The sequence below is a fragment of the Vombatus ursinus genome, unplaced genomic scaffold, assembly GCF_900497805.2.
Source record: "Vombatus ursinus unplaced genomic scaffold, bare-nosed wombat genome assembly UNPS02014786.1, whole genome shotgun sequence".
Taxonomy (NCBI): Eukaryota; Metazoa; Chordata; class Mammalia; order Diprotodontia; family Vombatidae; genus Vombatus; species Vombatus ursinus.
Window position 1 is genome coordinate 25970113 of NW_020954564.1, and position 20367 is coordinate 25990479.

The window sequence follows — 20367 nt, forward strand, 5'->3', positions numbered from 1 at the left end:
TATTTATTTATTTATTCAATAAACATTTATTGAATTGGTACACAGGTACTACTTATTTATTTATTCAATAAACATTTATTGAATTGGTACACAGGTACTGTGCTAAGCACAGGGCACATAGTAGGTCCTTAATAAATGATAACAAATCACATTTATATAACACTTTGAGGTTTGCAATATGTCGCCTCACATCAATCCACTGAGGCAGATAGTGCAAGTATTATTCTGCCCAGGTTATAAAACTGGGTGTAATAATACACTCAGAAATCTGAGACTCTGAGGGGCTTAGAGGCTTGCCCACGATCACCTACGGTAGGATTCAAATTCAAGTTTCCTGCTCTTGTTTGAATCGAATTCAAATTGAATTCCAATCCAGCTCTTGAGCTACACCACCACACTACTTCTAATAAATATTGGTTGGTTGTAAAGAGGTCCCCTCCCATCTCTCAGAAAGACCCATGGCCCTCCTGGGGTAGATCAAGTTATTTCCCATTTCCATTTATAAAGGTTTGTCTCAAATTCTGCTCACTTGGGATTCAGAACTTAAGGATCCTATGAGTGTGGTTCATCTTTTCCTTATCTCCTTTAATTTATTTCTGCACTTGCAGGAATAGCTATGTCCAGGTCTGTTTTTTTAAGATGTTGGTTGGTGCTGTTTCCTTTCACCAGAGCTTGCAAAACATCATCCTGCCCCAAGATGACATTTTAGCCACTTGACTCTAACTCAGTTTCATTCCTACAAGTCCTTTTTCCCACAGTGACACAATTGTCCTGTGTACTAGAAACACACCAGCCTCTCCACAGAGTACAGGTCCCTTTCCTGCCAAACGGCTCTTCTTTCCAGCTAGGACAATTGCTTCCCTGCAGATAACAGCCCTGCAATGCACACACGCACACACAAAAACCCCAAACAAAACAAAACAGAACCACTCGTTGGCTAACTGTTGTGACAAGTCAGGCAGCTTTTCTGGCAGCCCTTCTTTTCCCATCTGCACCCAATCTAGGCACCCAGAATAGAAGCACACAATTGTCGGGATTTAATGTTGTTGGGGGAAAAAACTGCAACAGTAAATAGCAGGATAAATCCTGCTGCAGCCGTCACAGCCGTGTCAAAGCACAATTAAAGCCTCTAATGAAGATGTGGTATAAAATTAGCACTCTGAATTTCCTATGGGGAGTAGGAATACCACCATCCCAACTTATGTGATTAATCTTTGAGAAGACAAAGATGAAATGGATCTCTCCCCCTTCTCTATGCCACTCACCCTCACTACCAATGGGCACAGTACAAAGGAAAGTACCAAGAGAACCTCTGCTTTGATCATAGCATACTGGAAATAGCACCGGATACAGAGTGAGCTGATAGTCACATTGAAAACATGTCCATGGAACTAATGGTCTGTCTGTCTGTCTGTCTGTCTGTCTATCTATCTATCTATCTCTATCATCTGCCTACCTTTGGATTGGACCTTTGATTTCATTGGTATGGGAAATTCCCAGTGAGGAAATTCCCTCTACCAATTCAGACTGGAACATCTGTTCTTCAACTTACAATTTTTTATTGTTGTTGTTGTTGTTGTTGTTTTAGGCAATTGGGGTTAAGTGACTTGCCCGTGGTCACACAGCTAGTGTCAAGTGTCTGGTCTGAGGCTGGATTTGAACTCAGGTCCTCCTGACTTCAGGGCCGGTACTCTATCCACTGCGCCACCTAGCTGCCCCTTCAACTTGCAATTTTAGAGAGTTGTTTGGGGGTCCTGGAAGTTAAATAACTCAACTGAGTCACAAAGTCAATATGTGTCAAAAGTAGGACTTGAATCCAGGTCTTCCTTCCTTTGAGGCTGGCTCTCTATCCCTTGCGCCTTCATGTACTATAACATAACTTCGAACAAATGCCTTGCCTTGCCAATTAAAGTGTAAGAAGGACTCATGCTTTATTCATCTTTGTCTTCCCTCCAGCTCTAAGCATAAAATCCTGCTCATTTAACTTGTAGCAAGGAGGCTAGAATGTGAGACATGAGTTTTTGCATTTATTCTTATTTCCTAGACATTTGCAGTGTACCCTTCCCTAAAAATCTACTGAAAGAGTCAATGTAATAGTCGATAGTTTTGGGCACTTCTCAATTAAGTTCAGGCCTCATACTGTGCACTGGACTCTTGGGATCTCTCTTCCCTCCACACCCCCCGCCCCCAAGAATGTAAGCTTCTTGAGGACACACTATTTTGTTTCATTTTTGTATTCTCAGTGTCTAGCACACAGTAGATGCTTGCTTGTTGAAAGAAAGAATGAATGAGTGAATGAACAAGTGAATGAATAGATCTCTGACCAGGTGCTCTTTTGAACTTGAAGGAGCAGATCTTGATCTTAGAAAGATCACTTTTGAACTCAAGAATGAGTTGGTGAACATGGCTGAAGGTATACTGATATTGAAAAATGTCTCCTACAATATACTTCTGTCTTCTTTCACCTCCTCAACCTTGTTTTGTGCTGTCTAAAGACAGTATGTGCCAGCCCCTCTGAAGCTATGTATATCCAAAGTAGCATCAATTTTTCAGCTCTGGTAATAATTATGGTCGAAGCTGAACTCATAGCATTCTCCAGAAACCTTATCCACCTGTGATATCAGGCTGGATTAAAAGGCAATGGAACCACAGTTTCTTGGTCTTCATCTTGGGGAATTTGAGGAAGTGAAATCTAATCACTTTGGTCAGTAGTAGGCGCTGGTAGCATTCTCTCTTTCTTAAGCATCATCATGCCTGTTTTGTCTTTTGCAAACTCCTTGTGACTTGATGGTGTGTCTGACACTGAAGAAAAGGCAGCCCAACTTAACACATCTTGGTATTTCTGGCACATCTCCTTTCCCTGTGGGACTCCATCTTGACAGTGACAAGACCACAGATTTCACCAGAAGCACCAGGGCCCAGGAAGGCTGTTTACATTATCCTTCATAATGAAGTTATGGATCCTAAGTTCCAGGTGAAGGTAGACCCATTTGCATATCATCTCTTCCATGCTGTCTTTATCCTTGGCTTTTCTAGTCTGGTTACAGTTTGTCAGTAGCTTTTACTGTGTTTTTTTGTGATGCCTAACAAGGACAAAAAGAGAACCAACCAATTCTATGCCATGAAACTATCATCCTCTAAGGACTGGCATCCCCCAGAAAACACAAGGTGGAGACTACAAGCCAAGTCCTTGCCACTGTCCACACATAGGCTGGACTAATCAATATCATATTACAAAAAGCACTTGGCCTCATTTATCCCTACTTATGCCTGGAGAATCCTTAATATATTGAGCTTGGAAAGTGCAGGTTGTGCGTATTTGATGAGATGTTCCTTTGGCGGGCTCGGTTTAAAGATAGTCAAGAAGGAACTTGGAGCATATCTCCTTCACTTTTGTGGGCTGTGGGAGCTGACTGCTGTAGGAGGAATAGGGTCTGGATGAGTTCCTCCCTCCAAAGCAGGGTGGAGATTGTACTCCTTCCATGGTAGTTAGGAGGATGAGAGGGGAGAAGTAAATGCATTGGAAGGACCAGATAAAAATCAATCAATCCACAAGTATTTATTAAGTGCCTACTAAGTGTCTGGCACTGCCTTGTCACTGGAGATACAAATACAAAAGAGCCCCACAGTTCCTGCCCTAAAGGAGCTTACATTCTACTAGAAGGTTGCCATGTGTTTTCAGTTAAGCAGTTACTTGATATATACAAAAAAAAAATACACAGTTATTGGAGGAGGTATTAACAAATGAGGGAATCAGAAAAAATCTCTTCAAGGAGATGATACTTAAGCTGAACCCTAAAGAGAGCCAGGGGTTTCAGGGGACAGAGGTTAGGAGGGAGAGAATACTAGCCCTGAGCAAAGACATGGCGGCAGAGGAGGGAATTGAATGTATATGGGGAACAGCAAGGAGTCCAGTTTGCTTGGAGTGTAGAGTGTATGAGGAGGAGTAATGAGTAATCAGTCCCGAAAGATAGGTTGCAGTTAGATGGCTAAATGCCAAAGAAAGGTAAAACCAGTATATTCCTCATATCATATTCTCCCATAGAGCTAGCTATTTTGATAAAATTCTTGGAATTTTATGACAGTGATAGTAAATAGGTAGTGACCAGATCAACTGCCCAGTGACTTCAACTAGCAGCTATTTGATTAGAAACCCCAAATATACTTTTTTTTAAAAAAAGGAGGGATATAAAAAGAGTTTGCACAAGAGGATTGGCAAGAGTTTATTACGCAGGTCTCCTTGAGAGGCAATGTGATATAGTGGAGTATTGGGCTTGGAGTGAGGAAGACATTGGTTCAAATTCAGCTTCTGACAATTAATAGCTGTGTGACCTTGAGGGAGTCACAACTTCTCTGAATCTTAGTTTCTTTTTCGGTAAAATGAGAAGAATAATACTTCAGTGTCTACTTTACAAGGTTGTAATGAGGCTTAAATGACATACTATATGCACACTACAAACTTTACTGGTCTATAGAAATGCTTGTTATGATTGGCAATAATTACTACTACTACTACTGCTGCTGCTGCTGCTACTACTACTACTACTACTACTATTACTGCCACTACCACTACCACCACCACCACTACTATCACTACTGCTACTATTATGACTACTACCACTATTACTACTACCAATACTACTACTACCGCTGCCACCACTACTACCACCACTTCTACCACTACTACTTCTAGTACTATCACCACTACCGCCATTACCACTACTACTACCACTATCATTATCACTACTACTACCAATACTGCCACATTACTTCTTCTTCTTCTTCTTTTCTTCCTCCTCCTCCTCCTCCTCTTTCTTCTCCTTATCATTATCATCATCGTCATCCTAGAGGGGAAACTCTAGGACAGCCTCTAGGTAGATCTCAGCTAACAAGACTCTCCTCAAAATGAATTCTATTCACCCATCCTTCAAGATCCAGCTCAAATGTTGATCCTTCATGCAGGCTTCCACGATTAGCCCAGTGAGTAATGGCTTCCACAGCTAACAAAACCCCCCTAGAGTGTGTTATTCAGACTTCCTTAGTGGCATTTATCCCATTTTGCCTTGATTTTCTTTGCATCCATGCCTTACCTCACCCCCTAGATTAGCAGCTTCATTAGGGCTAGGACTGTGTCTTATTCATCTTGATGTCTCCAGTGCCAACATGGCATCTTGCAGGTGGCAGGTCCTTAATAAATTTGTGCTGAGTGAATGAATATTCCCATTAGAATAAATGCCTCACATGCCACAATGCCACTGTCCAATGATAATGAAATGAGCATGGCTGAGCTTGTTGGAGAGTTCTCTTCTGCATCTATCCTTGAATTTCCTCTGTGGAATTTTTCAGTATCTTGTCTCTAGGATATCTTGGTCATCAGGTTTTTCTTTCCATATCTTTGAGCCAAAATGTCATCAGAACTCTAATGAAAGTATAGGGATTTTTTTAAGAAGTAGATTTCAGGCTGGGCATGGTGTCTATTTCTAGAATCCCTCTAGAAATGAGACTGAGGCTAGAAGATCACTTGAGTTCAGGAGTTTTGAGTTCTAGTAGGGCTAAAGTTGATGGGGTGTCCACACTAAGTCTGGCACCATGATGGTGAAACCGTGGGAGTTGGGGGGCCATTAAATTGCTTTAAGGAGGGATGAACCAGCCCATGTTGGAAATGGAACAAGCTGAAACTTCTGTGCTGATCAGCGATGGGATTGGGCCCATGAGAGGCCACTAAACTTACAGACTAGGTGAGATAGGGAGACCCAGTTTAAAAAAAATAAAGATTTTGATCTCTAAAATGTTCAACACATACCTCTGGGCTATCTATGATATGAGTGTAGAGCAAGAGCAGTTACAGAAACCTAAGCTGACTAGGCATCTGGGGGAAGCTTTGTGCCCATACAATAGCTGTTCAAACAGCCTGGATATTTTTGATATTCTTTTTCCCATTCTGTCAGTATGGCTGAAGTTGATCTTCCCTGAAGTTTTCCACATCCCACACTTTCAGTCCTCTGAATTGGGCTACCAGCGAAGGACAAGGTCCTATGATGATTTTTGTATATTGCCTTGGCACCTTCCCCAGTAGCCATGGCATCACCACTGGGCATTCTGCCCACTGAAGTGAGCCTTCACCTTGCCCACCATTTTCTCTCCAAGCTGTTTATAGCTCCCATGGCAACACACAGTCAACCCACCTTCATGGCAGGCAAACAGTAACTATCTAAATCTATCACAGTCATGGTCTTGGCTGTCATTTTCCCATTATTAATTGAAGTTATATAATTCTCCAGCTGAACTCCCAGTTTCATAGTATTCCATTGACAGAATGTGGTTCTTTAGTCCCTCATGCTATTGATCTAAAGATGATCAGAAGCTCATACACTGTGGATTTCTTTCCAGGATCCATATGGAGGGAAACCACTAGCCAACAAAAAGAGTAACTGAACTACACATTGTATTCTTTGAGCCCACACTTCATGTCACAGTGCTTTCCTCAGGTAGCTAAGTCTGCTGGAAAGGAATTCTGTGTATTTCCTTAAAAACAAAACAAAACAAAACAAAACCAAACAAACCAGATTACAAACAACAGATACACTTCAAAAAAAAATAGTCATGCAAGTCCTATATCACATTTTAAAACAACAGAGAGGAGATTTCTGATCCTCCATTGTAAAACCTTTACCAATTTCCTAATACAGTCCTTGGTTTGTATTTTTAAGTGCAGATATTGCAATGTCTTTTGGTAAATGAGACATGAAGCACATGAGTGTTTGCACATAAATTTTTAGTGCAAATATGTTTTTGGCTAAGCAGGGCCCACATGAGGCACAGAAAATGCTTTCTTGCCTGGCTGATGCTGAATTTGTGAGACAAAAATTCTGTCAACCTCTGTTCCTTTCTCCTGCCTGCTTTACCATAGTATCTCGCTTAGGCCACAGAGGATCATGGTGTGTGTGTGTGTGTGTGTGTGTGTGTGTGTGTGCTTGTGCTTGTGTGTTTGGGGGTTGTGTTCTCATCAGTCCTTGAGAACCCTGAACACTGTGTATCTATAGCTACTGGGTTGTGGAGTGCTTTGACCCTGGCTGGTTGCCCAGGGAAGGAGCTCTCAACAGAAAGTTAGTACAGTAGCTGAAAGCTGTGTGCAACAGTCCAATCTCCTGCCCCTCTCGGTTTTTCCTTGTCTCTCTTGGCCTGAATTTCTCCTCTGGAGGAAGAGGTCGGGGAGGGGCAGTGTAAATCTTCCTTGAGCTTGTCCTGTACAGCCATCGTCTGAGGTCTCAGTCTGAGCCACTGTCCCAGTCTAAAGATCCTCCTTAACAATTTCTATAATATCAGGACCATTCTCAGAATGGCTACAGCTGGCCACGCTTAAATCCAATTCACACACAAGTCAAGACATCACCCTCATAATGTCCTTGGTCCTCTTTGAGAAAGAAGGACCAACAACAACAGCTGGTCGTACCTAGAGATGAGTTGACCCAGCACAGCCATTTGTGAAGATACAGACACAGAAATCACAGTATTTCAAATATCTTCATATCAAAAGGTAATTTAGAGGTTATCTAGTACAACTTTCCACTTAATTAATCTTTTCTATTGCATCCCTGCTTGAATACTTCTGGCGATGGTAAGTTCACTCCCTATCGAGGGAGCCTATTCCATTCTTGGATAGTAAGGTCTTCCTCAAAATGAGCCCAAACTCTTCTTCCTTATAACTTCTATCCATCTAGTAATGGAAGTGAGGGGGTACAGGGCTTGAAGGAACCCAAGGGAATCCCGAGAACTAGAATAATTTCAGTTTCTCAGACTTTATGCTCTGTAACTAGTGGAAATGGGCAGTCACTAATAGTGAAAATGCTTAGCAAATCTCTTTCTAATTGAGGTCTCCATCTGATTGTAACTGGGGTCTAATGTTATTGATAGAGAGATTCTGCTGAGGGCACCGAGAAGAGGTTGTGAAGGTCAGTTGTATACACAGGGAACACTTAACTAACAGGAAATGTACGACTGGAGCAGCGGCCTCAGTCCTTGGATGTCTCCTGAGCTCCAGTCCTGCACCAGCAACTGCCATCTCCCTCTGTATGCCCCAACAACATCTCAAAATCAAGATGTGCAAAAAACCCCAAACAAACAAAAACAACCTCAACTCTTTCCCCCCTACACAAACCTCCTTTTGTAGGCTTCCTTATTTCTATAGAGAGCATCTTCTCAGTCACCCAGGTTTGGAACCTCAGTCATCCTTGTCTCTTCTCTCCATCACTCTTTAAACAGAATTGTAGCCAAGTTTTGCTTAACTGAAGCTTCATAATATTCCTTCAAAATATCCCTTTCTCCCCATTCACAAAAGCTACCATCCCAGGCTAAGTACTGATCACCTCTTTCCTTGGCCTGCTTGAACTTCCTGCTTTAATCTCTCCTTTCTCCAATTCCATCCTACACACAGTGGCTAAAACCATCATTTAAGGCCCAATCATGTCACTTACCTCCTCAAAAACCTTCCTTATTTCTGTTGAGGACATGATATAGGATAGGAACCTCACTCCCACAGTCTCCCTGTCTCCTCCAGGACAAAACCAAAATTGCTCAGCATGACCTCAAAGGCCATCTACAATCTGGCTGCCACCTACCTTTCCAGACTTCACACCACATCCCCTTGACACATTCTCTATTCCAGCCAAAATGATTTCTGTCTTTTCCATGAACTCTACATTTGGAGTCCTACTTTTACGTGATCTCTCAGGCCATTCCCAATGCCTGGAAGGCACCCTTTCCATCTCTCAGAATTCTTATCTTCCTTCAAAGCTCAGAGCAAGTACCACCTCTTTTATGAAACATTCCCTAACTTTCTGTTATTAATACTCTCTCTCTCTTTCTACCTCAAATTACCTTAAATTTATGCATCTCTGCACATGTAACTCCCAGTAGAATATAAGCTCTCCCAGGACAGGAACTGTTTCATTTTTGTCTTTGTACTCAAGCAACTAGTAGAGTATATTTCACGTAGTAGATGCTTGTTTACTGAAATGAACTGAATTCCACTTTCCAAAAATTTATTCCTCTCCAGGCTACCCTCCTGATTCATCTCCACAGAACTTTCTGTACCATGATATAGAAACCTTCTACTCCTTGACTACTCACATTGGAAGTACTGGTACCTCCAGTACCCTGTGGCCTTTCCCTTTAATTATCTGGTTCCTTCTTGACTCTAGGTTTTAAGGAGGAAGCCGTAGCTAACAATACCTTCATTCCTCTCCAGGGTGCACCCCTGACTCATTTCTTCAGAACTTCTTTCTCCCTGGAAGCTCACTCCACCCCTGGACTACTCACATTGTAAGTAATCTCTGCCCTTGCAGCCTTTCTCTCTGATTGGCTAGTTCTCTCAGAACCTGTATTTTAAGGAGGATGCCCAGGTCAACTATGTCTTTATTCCTTCTCAGACTGCTCTTCACTCTCCGGAATCTCTCTACCATGCCCCCAAGCCTGGTACCTTCATTTCTCCATCTCCTTTCCTATTTTCAGCTTCCTTCTGTGCATAGTCTTCATCCATTAGAATGTAAATTCCTTAAGGGCAAGGATTGCCTTTCTTTCTGCTTTTATTTATATTACCAGCACTTAGCAGTGCACCTGACACATAGTAAGTGCTTAATAAATGCTTGCTGACTTAACTTGACTTGAATTCATAGGCAGCCTATGGCAGGAGTAGATCGTGAAATAACAATTATAAGTAGAATTTCTCATCTTAGAAAACAGGATTTCAGAGGTGGAAGAGACCTTACAAATCCTCTAGCCCAACTCCTCATTTTACACATGAGGAAAGCCCAGAGAGAAGAGATTTGCCTAGGACACGCAAGTAGTAAGTGGCAGACACAAGATTCAAACCCAGTACTAAATGCATACCCTACTGTAGCTCCTCAGGAGAGACAGCAGACATGGTTTCTCTTCATATCGGTCTACATCAGTCATCACTGAGTTGGAGAAGCTAAGGAAGAGCACTGGCTATGAGCCTTTGGGGAAGACCTTACAGACACATCTCATTGCTAGGGACTACCTGGTTGGCTGTTGCCTTTGACTCTGGGCCCAATGACATGAATTCTATAGACAATGATTCCAAGGCCAGGTTGGGAATGGCCCTGGCACACTTCCCTGATCGTTGGTGCAGGAGTACATTGGAAAAGACAACCACTAACTAGGCTCATCCTGAGGATCCTGCCCTCACCAAGACATTTAAGCAGCTGTCCTGGGAGCAGTCTCTTAGGAGTCAGGCCATTCAGTCTGGATGGTGCTATGCCCATTGACATCAGGGTCAATTGTTTTCAATTTCACCAATACATTTTTTGGATAGTTCATAATAACCTGCTGCATTTCAAATATGAAGAAGGTACTCCATTCTACCATCAGTGGGATGTGGACCCTGAGTTGTGCTTCTAGCAATGGGGATGGGGTACATTAAGACAGCTGTATACTCTTCCCCCATCCCCTTTATGACCAGTGTCAGTTATTTCAGGGAGGGTTAGTTAGGGGCAGGGTAAATGTTGATAATCTAACCAGTCTAGGCAGAAACAAAACCAGTGTCCTTGGCCTTATTACGCATTGTTTCTCAACTTCTGCCAATTTAATCTTTCTAAAACATCACTTTTATTATATCACTCCTGGGCTCAAATCCTTTCGTAGTTTCTCAAAGGTCATAGCAAAAAGCACAAACCCCTTCACTTGGCATCCAAAGCCTTCTATGTGGGGCAGCTAGGTGGTGCAGTGGATAGAGCACCAGCCCTAGATTCAGGAGGACCTGAGTTCAAATCCGGCCTTAGATACATAACACTCACTAGCTGTGTGGCCCTGGGCACGTCACTTAACCCCATTGCCTAGCCAAACAAAAAACACAAAAACAAAAAAAAACAAACTCTTCTACAACCTGGCCCCAACAGACCTCTCTGTCTTTATCTCCCGCTACTCCTCAAGACAAACCTTCTGCTTTTACAACCTGATGTCTTCTTTGTCCCCAGAACACAAGTAGTATATACCTTGAAGGTCAAAATATTGAGAGCTAGAAAGAACTTTAGAGATCAGCTACTTCAAATCTCTCATTTTAAAAATGAGGAAACTCCTGCCGTGATAGGGAAAGCGAGCAGGAGAGGCAGAATCTGAACCCTTCTCATTCTAGATCCATTACTACATCTGTACCTTTACCTACTATACTTGGAAAACCTTTCCTCCTCCTTCTTGATCACTTCCTGGCTAAATCCATCCACTAATATCCAATTTAAATCTCATCTCCATTTTTTTTTTCTCCCTAAGCATCCTAGTCTTACCTGAACTCAAGGCAGTATCATGAACCAGTAGGACTCATCTGCCACATTACATAAAACCTGGTGACATCTTATCAGGGGGTCTGATCATTTTACTTGTCAAGTATGTATCTTGTCTCTTCAGCTAGACTGTGAGTTCCACAAATGGCCCTTCTCTTCTGTACAAGGAAAATTCTATAGCCCAGGGCTGGGTACATGACAAGGTGTTCTATATAGGCTTATTGAACAGACATGCCTTTTGTTTGTTCTATAATATATATGATAAGTTGCTGAGACACAGCAAGATGGGGGGAGTGTGTTCAGTCTCTATCTAGCCACCTGCCAATCCAGCCATCTGAAAGCACAACTTTATCACCCTCCCTCCACCTCCCTCCACATTACATAACTACTTAGCCATTACTTCTCTCCCCCCCCCAAAAAATTGGGCCCAAGTAATCAGACATGTCACAATGCATCAAAGGATTGAAACCACTGGTTGGGAAACTTAAGGACCTTAAGCCCCTACTTGAGTAAACTCAGTGTCTGCAGGAGGCAAGGAATGGATAAATTAAGCTCTCTTGTGCTTCCTGTCAGTGTAGTGTTCTATCCCTTTCAAAGCACTTTCCTATCTAACAGGGCTAGGAGGCACTAAGCCTGGAATCAGGAAGACCCTAGCTCAGATTTGATCTTAGACACTTACTAGCTTTGTGACCCTGGGCAAGTCACTTAACCTTTGTCTACTTCAGTTTCCTCCATTGTAAAATGGGGTTAATGATAGCATCTAACTCCCTGGGTTGTTGTGAGGATCAAATGAGGTATTTGTAAAGCCCTTAGAACAGTGCTTGGCACACAGTAAGTGCTTAATAAATCCCTTCTTCCATCTTCTCTCCTTCTCTCTTATTTGATCCTCACAACAACCTGGCAAAATTGGTTGACTAGGTATCATTATCTCCATTTTGCAGATGAAGAACCTGAGGCTAGAAAGGTTCAGTAACTTACTGAAGATGATCCAACTAAGTCCAGTGGCAGAGCTGGGCTAGAGCCCAGATCTCCTAACCAGCTTCTTCATTTCTGTGTTCTTCCCACCAAGGTGCCTAAGTAAACGCAGTGAGAAATTAAAAAAAAAAAAAAAAAAAAGCCCTGCAAATTACATTGAAACCCCAATACAAGGGAAGGTGGAAAAGATGCTTGTGGAGATTTGGCTGGAGCCTTACCTATCTTTTCCTGACCCAAGGAATTACCAAGAAATGCATTCAGTTTGATTGGCAAGAAGGTAGTGACAATGAAAGCCTCAAACAATCCCTGGGAAATAGAGCCTAATACTAGACATTATACTCATTTTGCAGTTCAAAAGACATAATTGTTTTGTTTTGTTTTGTTTTATAGGAAAGCACAATTTGAACTTTTGAAAGACACAGTTTGAGTCTCAAGTTTGTTCTAAATAGGGTATCTGAGAGCCAGGATATTCCTTGGCTCAGCACAGTCATCCTGGAAAACAAGACTTAGAATGCCCTGTTGGCAACTGTGTGCCTTGAAGTGGTTTCCCAAACAGGTTCCCTTGCATTATCACCAGGACCTGCTTCAGCCTTATAACACCAAGCACTTGAACTTTAATTAGAGATGATAGGTTTGGATCAGACAGGTACTGATTGCATCCTTTTTTGTTTGTTGTTAAAATTTGCATTTGCACCTTCAACCAAAACTTTGTAGCAGAGTGGAATGGGGAGGGGGGGATTAATTAGCAATTATTTAATTTCAGAATTGATTTAAATCATAAGTCTTAGAGCTCGAAGGAAACATAGATCATTCAAGCTAAGACAGCCTCATTTTGCAGAGGAAATCCGTAGTAGGAAAAGTGACTTTTCCAAGGTCACAAAGGTTGTGAACTGTAGAGCCCAAGGAAGTCTGAAAAAGACCTAGGCATCCTTTCTTTCCATGTCAGCAGGTGGTGGGTGAGGAACATTTTGGAGAACCTTGCATTTCCTATCTGCCCCCACAAAGGAGCTAAAGGTTTAACCCAAAGGGCTCTGATCTAATGAATGTCAGGCAATCTGAGCAGTACTATTGTTAGATCAACCAGAGATTTATAATTAAGGGGCAGAAGGGAGACTGAAACTCAGGCCCAGGCAGGAAAGGGCTAGTTATCCCTACCCAGTAGCACCAAATTCCTTGTCTGCAGAGACTGGCTTCTCTGTTGAATAATAATGAACCCAATAATCTCAAGAAGTACTAATAAAACGACCCTGCTTCAGCTTACTAATGTGAAACCCATAGGGGAGGAATGGGTTAGTGTCAGAATTGTAGAATTGGCAGACTGTAAAGGAAGTGAGATTTGGGGGGGGGGGGGTTAGTCTATATAGTGGCCCGAACTTGAAAGTCTGTTTTTAGCAAACCAACCCCACTCTTCGGCGCCTGCATAATACAGTTCTTGAGCACAGAGCAATGTTCCTACCTCTGGGTGCCAAAGATCTCTTGTCTTTAATATAACTCTCTTCTGACCTTATCACCTTAAGTCCACAGCAGCAAAGCCCCCGACAGAACGTCACCAGGGAATCCTGGAGATGTAGGCCAAACACCCATACAGGAAAGCAATCCCCTTCCAGCCCAGTTCCAGATACCCCGACAAAGAACAATACTGAATTCCCCGTTGTCTCAATCCCTCTCCCCACCTTCTCCAATCCCCAAAGGAGCAGGAACCAGGCGCAGAGGCCTTCTACTCCACCCACCCAGACAGGATGGCTTGTCCGGGGGAAGGAAGGCTCCTAACTGACCACCAGAACATAAAACCAGGAAGAATATAAATTGCAAAACCAGCCAAAGGGAGGGAAGAGGTCAATGAGAAAAGAGCAGAGGACGGTAAGTAAAGGAGAAAAAGTGCGTCGGATAAAAAAGGAACATGGAAAAGGGAGGCAAAGATACGCAAAGAAAAGCAGACGAAGGCGTGTAAATGTGGGTGTAAGTAAAAGCCTACGTGTGGAAACGAGAATAAAAGCATATTCGAATAAGCGTGGGGCAGAGAGTGTGAATGTGCGTGCGTGTGGACGTTAATCTACGGGTACACCTAGCACCCCTGGAGGAGTCTACGCTGACAAGGCTGCCCAGGGTTGCGAGCAGGTGGCTGCGGTCCCACCTGCCCGACGCTGGCTGGGGTTCTACTCAAGCGTCCCGCCCCCTCGGCCCCTTCCTACTCTGTCTCCCACCTACCGCGCAGGCGCCTTCGCGCCCTGTAACTGACAGCCCCGGCTACCGAGCTAGACTGGCTGAATGACCGTGACTGTGACCATGCCCGTGCCCGTGCGCGCCAGCGCCCGGCGGGGGGTCGGGCAGACTCACCAGAGCCGTGCCTCTGGCGCAGGATGACCGCCCTGCCCGGCGGTGGCGAGGCCGAGGAGGCGGCTGTGGCCGCGGCGGCGGCTGCAGCTGCGGTGGTGGTGGCGGCGTTGGCTGCGGAGGCCACGGCAGCCCCGCTCTCGGCGCCCGCGGCGGCCGCTGCTGCTGGGGCGGAGGCGGCGTTGGCGGCCCCGGCCCCGGCTCCTCCCGGGGGCCTCTTGTCTCGTCCAGGCTCGGAGGTGGCCCGGCCGGTGGCCCCGTGGCGGCGTGGGCCGCTGCTCTGGATGTGAGACACGGCCTCGGCGGCCTGCATGTCCGGCGGCGCGAAGCGCGACAGCACCCGCAGCAGCGCCTGGGCCTTGTGCTCCTGCGTCTCGTCGTCGCTGTAGTCCGACACCCGGCATTCGTACACGCCTTCGTCCTGCCGCCGCACGGCCGACAGCCGCAGCCGGTGCGAGATGTCATTGCCCTGGACCCGCACCGTCTGCAAGAGAGGCGACACGCGGCCCCGGGGTTAGCGGCCACCTCCTCGCCCTGGAGCCCGCGACCCCATGGGCCACCTCTGGGAGCTGGCGCAAGACCAGCCCCCAACCCCTCCCTCGAGACCCCACCCAGCCACCCCGCACTGGGTTTTCTTCAGGACCCGATCCTTATACATCCCCCTGCGCCCACTCCGTGCTCTAGCTTCCGGCCTCCGTCCCATCCCCCACCGCCTTCACTGATCCCCATCCAATCTCCCTCGCACATGCCTCCTGCACTTGTCCAGGCATCTCCTATTTGTATCAGCTCCTCGGTGCCCCTGCCCTTCATTGGTGCCCTGATAGCTCCCCTACTGCACAGCCCCTGGGCAACATCTTGTGTAGTTAGTCTTTCTGTCACCTGACTCCTGCAAGTCTCCTCTTCACATTATTCTCCCCTGCCCTTCCGAATATTTCTTTTATATCTACTCCTCTCTTTCCCATTTCCCTCTCCTGTTAGCATCCTTGCAGATCCTGTCTTGCTTAGTCTTCTTACAGTACTTCTTCAGTCTCACATCAGCCAGACCATAGAATAATATCAGTCCACTATTCATTAACTTCTCTGTGTCTACTGTAATCAGTCCCTCCATTCTTCTTACATTAGCCCCTCTCCCCCTCTGTTCACATTGGCCTTCCATTGCATGCAGGCTGCAGTTTTCCTGGTGTATTTTCGTGGGTTAAATTGCATATCTGTTCTCTCACCTTATCACTAGTTAATACTCTTTCTAAATTCAAGATTGTCTGATCCTAGGCCCTTTCACCTCTTAGATATAGTTCCACAGAAAAATGATCTCAACTCCCTCCTAAGGAGAACTGCAACTGTTTCTTCTCAAGACCTCAAAGCTTTCCTGATAATACTCCACAATCCCCAAGGAGAAATCAGATATTACAGCTAGTGTGCCCCCCCAACATTCTAACACTCACAAATAATCTATTTTTCTAAATTTCCATATTCCCCAAACAAAGCAAACCATTCCTCTCCTCTAGCCTTCAGTAGCAAATTTCTACCCCTTCACTCAATGAATACTACCTCCAAACAATACAATTACACCTCTACAATTCCATTTCTAACTCCCATCCTTCCTCCCCCTGCAACAATATATTCCAGATCCATAACCTCCCTCAGTCCCATGTATTTCTTCAAAAATTGGCCAAATGTAAAACTATCACATTGTATTGTTTGCTACAAACACACTAAGGTGATGTGGTAAAAAGCTGTTTAGCAGCATAAGGGAGGACAATTCTGAGAACTGATAGGGGATATTCTGGGAAAAAGGAGGCAAATGATCTGAGCACACAAGTGGTTGCAAATAGTAGGGATTTAACATTTGCTGGGAGAAAATAAAGGCCAAGAAGTGGGCTAGCAAAATGGATAGCATTTAGCACATGATCTGGGATGGAGTGTTTTTACAGGTGAGAGCAAATCAGGGAGTGGAGACAAATGCCATGTTCTCTTGATTTACAAGAAATGAAACTTGACTGGAACAAATAATAGCAGATGGAGCCTTGACACTTGGTAGCAGCAGAAAAATGCAAAATTACAAGAGTTGCATGAAAGCAGTTTGCTCTATTAGGTGAAATAGGCTAAGGTGAAAGGATGTTAGCTGTGGGAAGAAAATCCACCAAGAGGGGTCCCCCACAGACCATAGCTGTTGCTCTACACTTACGCTGATTTTGGTTGCATCCTTATTTGTTACCTAAAATGCAAAGAGGGAGAGATGTTAGGCTACAATCTTCTAGTTTTTAGAATAGCATCTCTCAGATTAAAGGAGATCCTCATCCCAGCTGTTACACTCCCTTCAGAGCAATTTCCCAAACTTCAGATTTGGGGGGCCTGAGGCAGGATCTAATTGTGTATGCTGATTGTAGATGGGGACTTCTGCACGGTAGAGCAGTGTGGCATGTTCCTAAGGGCAGATGGGACTTCAGGGTACCTATGTCCCTACCCTTGCAAGCAGGAATACACTGGGAGTTGCTACCCTAGCTGGGGGGTGGGGGGATGGAGGAGAAACTCAAACAGCATTGATGCAGAGCATCCTTAGGGCTTGGGGGTGGGAAAAAAGGAAGAGGGGACATTCAGCTCAGGCCCCAGGTTTGTACATACACACAAAAAAACCTGAATCAGCAGGTCTTCAGGGAAAAAGATGCATCCCCACAGTAGGAACTGGAGGGGGTTGCCACTACAAACTACTTTTGGGTCTACTCTCAATTGCAACTATGGTGATGGATCACCTGTATATTTTTCTTCTGTCTCTTCACCCCCAATAGACTGGTGGGATTCCCTGATTAAAGGATTATCAGCTGGATGGGGGTTCTTGTATCTGGGGAGAATGTTGAGCATTCCCACAATACTGGTGCCAACAAGGCTCTCAGAGCAAAGGGGACTGGACTCCAATCAGTCCACGAAGGTTGGAAAAAAGCCAGGTTGGGGGAAGGGGCATTATATGTGCCAGTGGAAGGCCTTAGTGGGTCTCTTCTGGTGGAAGGTGAGTAAGGGAAAAGATTGGTCATTTTTGCAGGTAGATTGATTTCAGCCTCAAGGGTGGGCCCTACCTCTGCTTCTTAAAATTCTGGGTCCGGGAGAGGTTCAGTTTAGAATTGCTCCAGTTTGATGCCCCATCCCTTGGTTGGGATCAGAGCTAGGCAGATTCTGTATTCTTTCATTGATCAAATGTGATAATAGATGTAACATGTTTTGCACATGTTAATATATATATAGAATATAAATGCTGTCATCCTTATCATTATCTTTGATACTTGGAAACCCATAACAGAGACGCTTCAGGTTCATTCCCAAATGCAGGGCAGGGCCTCTGCACTTAGTATTCGCTAGAGAAAAGGACTGAATACTGTTCTTAGGAAGCTTTTTTTGGGGTGGGGGTGGGGAGTGCAGTGGAGGATGAAGTGGTGGAAAGGAGTCAGGGAGGGTGGAGGAGATGGTTACGACTTTCCTACCATCAAATGACTCCCTCATCCCACACTGGCCGGCTGACAGTGTCCATCCCTTCTCAATACACAGCACACAACAAGAAGTGGGGATTTTACTCTGGCCTTTGTTGGATCTGTAGCAGCGGGGTGAAGGGTAAATCTGTCCCCTCCCCCTCCCTTCTACTTTCCCCACCCCTTTCCCCGCGGGGGTTGTGGAAGGGACTTAATTCTTTTACCTTGTTTCTGCTGCCAGGGGCACTGAGCGCTAATTCGTGGGCCAGCTCCCGGGGCGGGTCTTTAAGATACCACCACTGGATCTCCAGCGAGTAGGAGGTTGATCCACTCGCCCGGAAAGCACAGGGCATCTCAATATCTTCTCCCTCCCTAACAGTCACATCTTTGGGGACTTCGGTGAATGTAGCTGGGAGGGAAAAGACAGAAGTGACAGATTGGGGTTGGCTGAGCTGAGGCCCGTTGGGAAATCTGGGTTCGAATTGGATAAAGGGCGAGATGAACCCAAACCAGCCCATCTCGGCAGTGGCCAGAGCTAATCATTTCCCAGAAGATACTCGGAGAAGTCGGGCGTAGGTTCAGGTGGCTAGCTTTGGGAGAAGAGAAGGTAAAGAAATCAGGGCTCCCTCTTACAGTGTAGCCCTGGGCTTCTATTACAGCACCATTCTGGGAAAGGAATCCGGGAGCAAAGTTTAGTCATGCATCTCTAGAGAAAAGAGCACTTTGCAGGGAAACGTGGACACAGTCATTATTCTCTTGTAGTATCTGGCAAGCTGTGGAGGGGGCCAGGATTGGGTGGGGAGGCGTCTTGGGTCGTTGGCATCCGTCGGAGGTTTGACTGAAGCCATGTCTGCCCCCCCCTTTCCTCTGCAAAACCGCTCTGCTGCCCTTATCCGCAACTGCGTTCCGCCCCTCACCCCCCACCTCAGTTTCACCTCACTTACCAGCCCCAGAGCAGTAGCGGAAAATCCCTTATAGCCCCTCACACGCTGTGCCAGACCCCTCCCCAACCTTCCCCAAGAATGAAATCTCTTCCTCTCTGTTCTCACAGAGCCTGGCAGCCTGTAAGGCGCGGGGCACCCTCAGCTCCTGGATTCTGTTCTCAGCACCAACGGGAGCTGAAGGGATTGAGCGGCTGTGAAGACAGATATTGGTTGATGGAGCCCATCGGCGCTTGCACTATTTTTATATAGGGATGTAAAAGCTACCTTACGAAGTGCTCCGTCCCTTCGCAGTGTCAAGTTCCTATTCACATCCCAATACTCTGGCCCTGAACAGGGGTCTCTAGGCTGGTCTCTAGGCGCCCAGGCACATTTCTCCCGTATCTTTGCTTTCTGAAAGGGGTGGGTGGGGAAATCTTCAAAATCGCCCATCGACTCCCCATCTCCTGTGCCTCCTCCCCCACGGCCGAATCAGGGAAAGTTTGGGACTCACCGTTGGCTATGAGGAGCAGCGGGGCATGCAGCAGCAGGTATCGGAGGGCGCTGATCGGTCCCCGCTGTTCCATTTCACGTGGGGAGAGTTTGGAGAGCGGGCCGAGGGGGCAAGCGGATGTGGGCGCCGGGCTCGGCTAGGACATCTCCAAATCCATGGCCCCCCGACCGGCTCGGACCCTGGTCCAGCTTGGGCGAAGGAGACTTCGTCCTCCCCTCCCTGCCGCCACCCAAAGCCACCAATCAACCCCTTCTGTTTTATTTTCGGGAGAGCGGGAGAGAGGGCGAAGCACGGGGGAGGGGCTGGTGCGCTAGGATGGGAGGAAGGATAAATTCCACAGGATGGGAGGCGCCGGTCGCCCGAGGGTGTGTGTGCGCGCCGGTGCGCTGCCAGTGCCGGTCCGTCTGTCCGCCCGCCTGTCTGCCCTTCTGTCTGTTTCTGTAGCTCGATCCCCAAAGCGAATTAGTCGGATGGGGAAGCGGGTTTCACTAGGCTCCGGAAGATCCGCGATTCAGTATCCGCCAGCGAGGCAGGGGTCCCGGGCACCGCGCCAGGACCCATCCCCCAATGCCTCTCGGCTCGGGCTAGCCGGGAGGAGGCGGGGTGAGTCGGCAGCAGCGCTGGGGTCTCAGGCTCAGCTTTATGAACTCTGGCCGCTGGGCTACCCCACAGCAGGCGCTGAGAAACACAGGCACTAGGGTGCCACTCAAGAGCCGGGCTCTTCTCCTTCTCTTCCTCTCCTCTTTCTGTCTTTTTCGCCTCTCGCTTTCTGCCTGCCGCCGCTCCCCCCAGCCTCTTTCGTGACTTCTCCAGCCAACACTGCCCAGCCTCAGAACGGAAATCTGACGTCCAAGCGTAACGCGTTTTTG

At 46.0% G+C, this 20367-nt stretch overlaps 1 protein-coding gene across 1 annotated transcript in view; it reads right to left on the bottom strand.

The window, feature by feature from the left end:
* The window catches only part of VSTM2B (V-set and transmembrane domain containing 2B), a 51103-nt gene extending 31424 nt beyond the window's left edge, over positions 1–19679 (bottom strand). The window contains exons 1-5 of the mRNA XM_027868011.1: positions 19499–19679; positions 18289–18473; positions 16792–16821; positions 14481–15090; positions 14330–14428 (exon numbers count right to left, since the gene is read on the bottom strand). Of these exons, the coding sequence (XP_027723812.1) occupies positions 14330–14428; positions 14481–15090; positions 16792–16821; positions 18289–18473; positions 19499–19571 (997 nt within the window). The 5' untranslated portion in view covers positions 19572–19679. The remainder of the gene's footprint in view (positions 1–14329; positions 14429–14480; positions 15091–16791; positions 16822–18288; positions 18474–19498) is intronic.
* Positions 19680–20367: the final 688 nt, after the last annotated feature.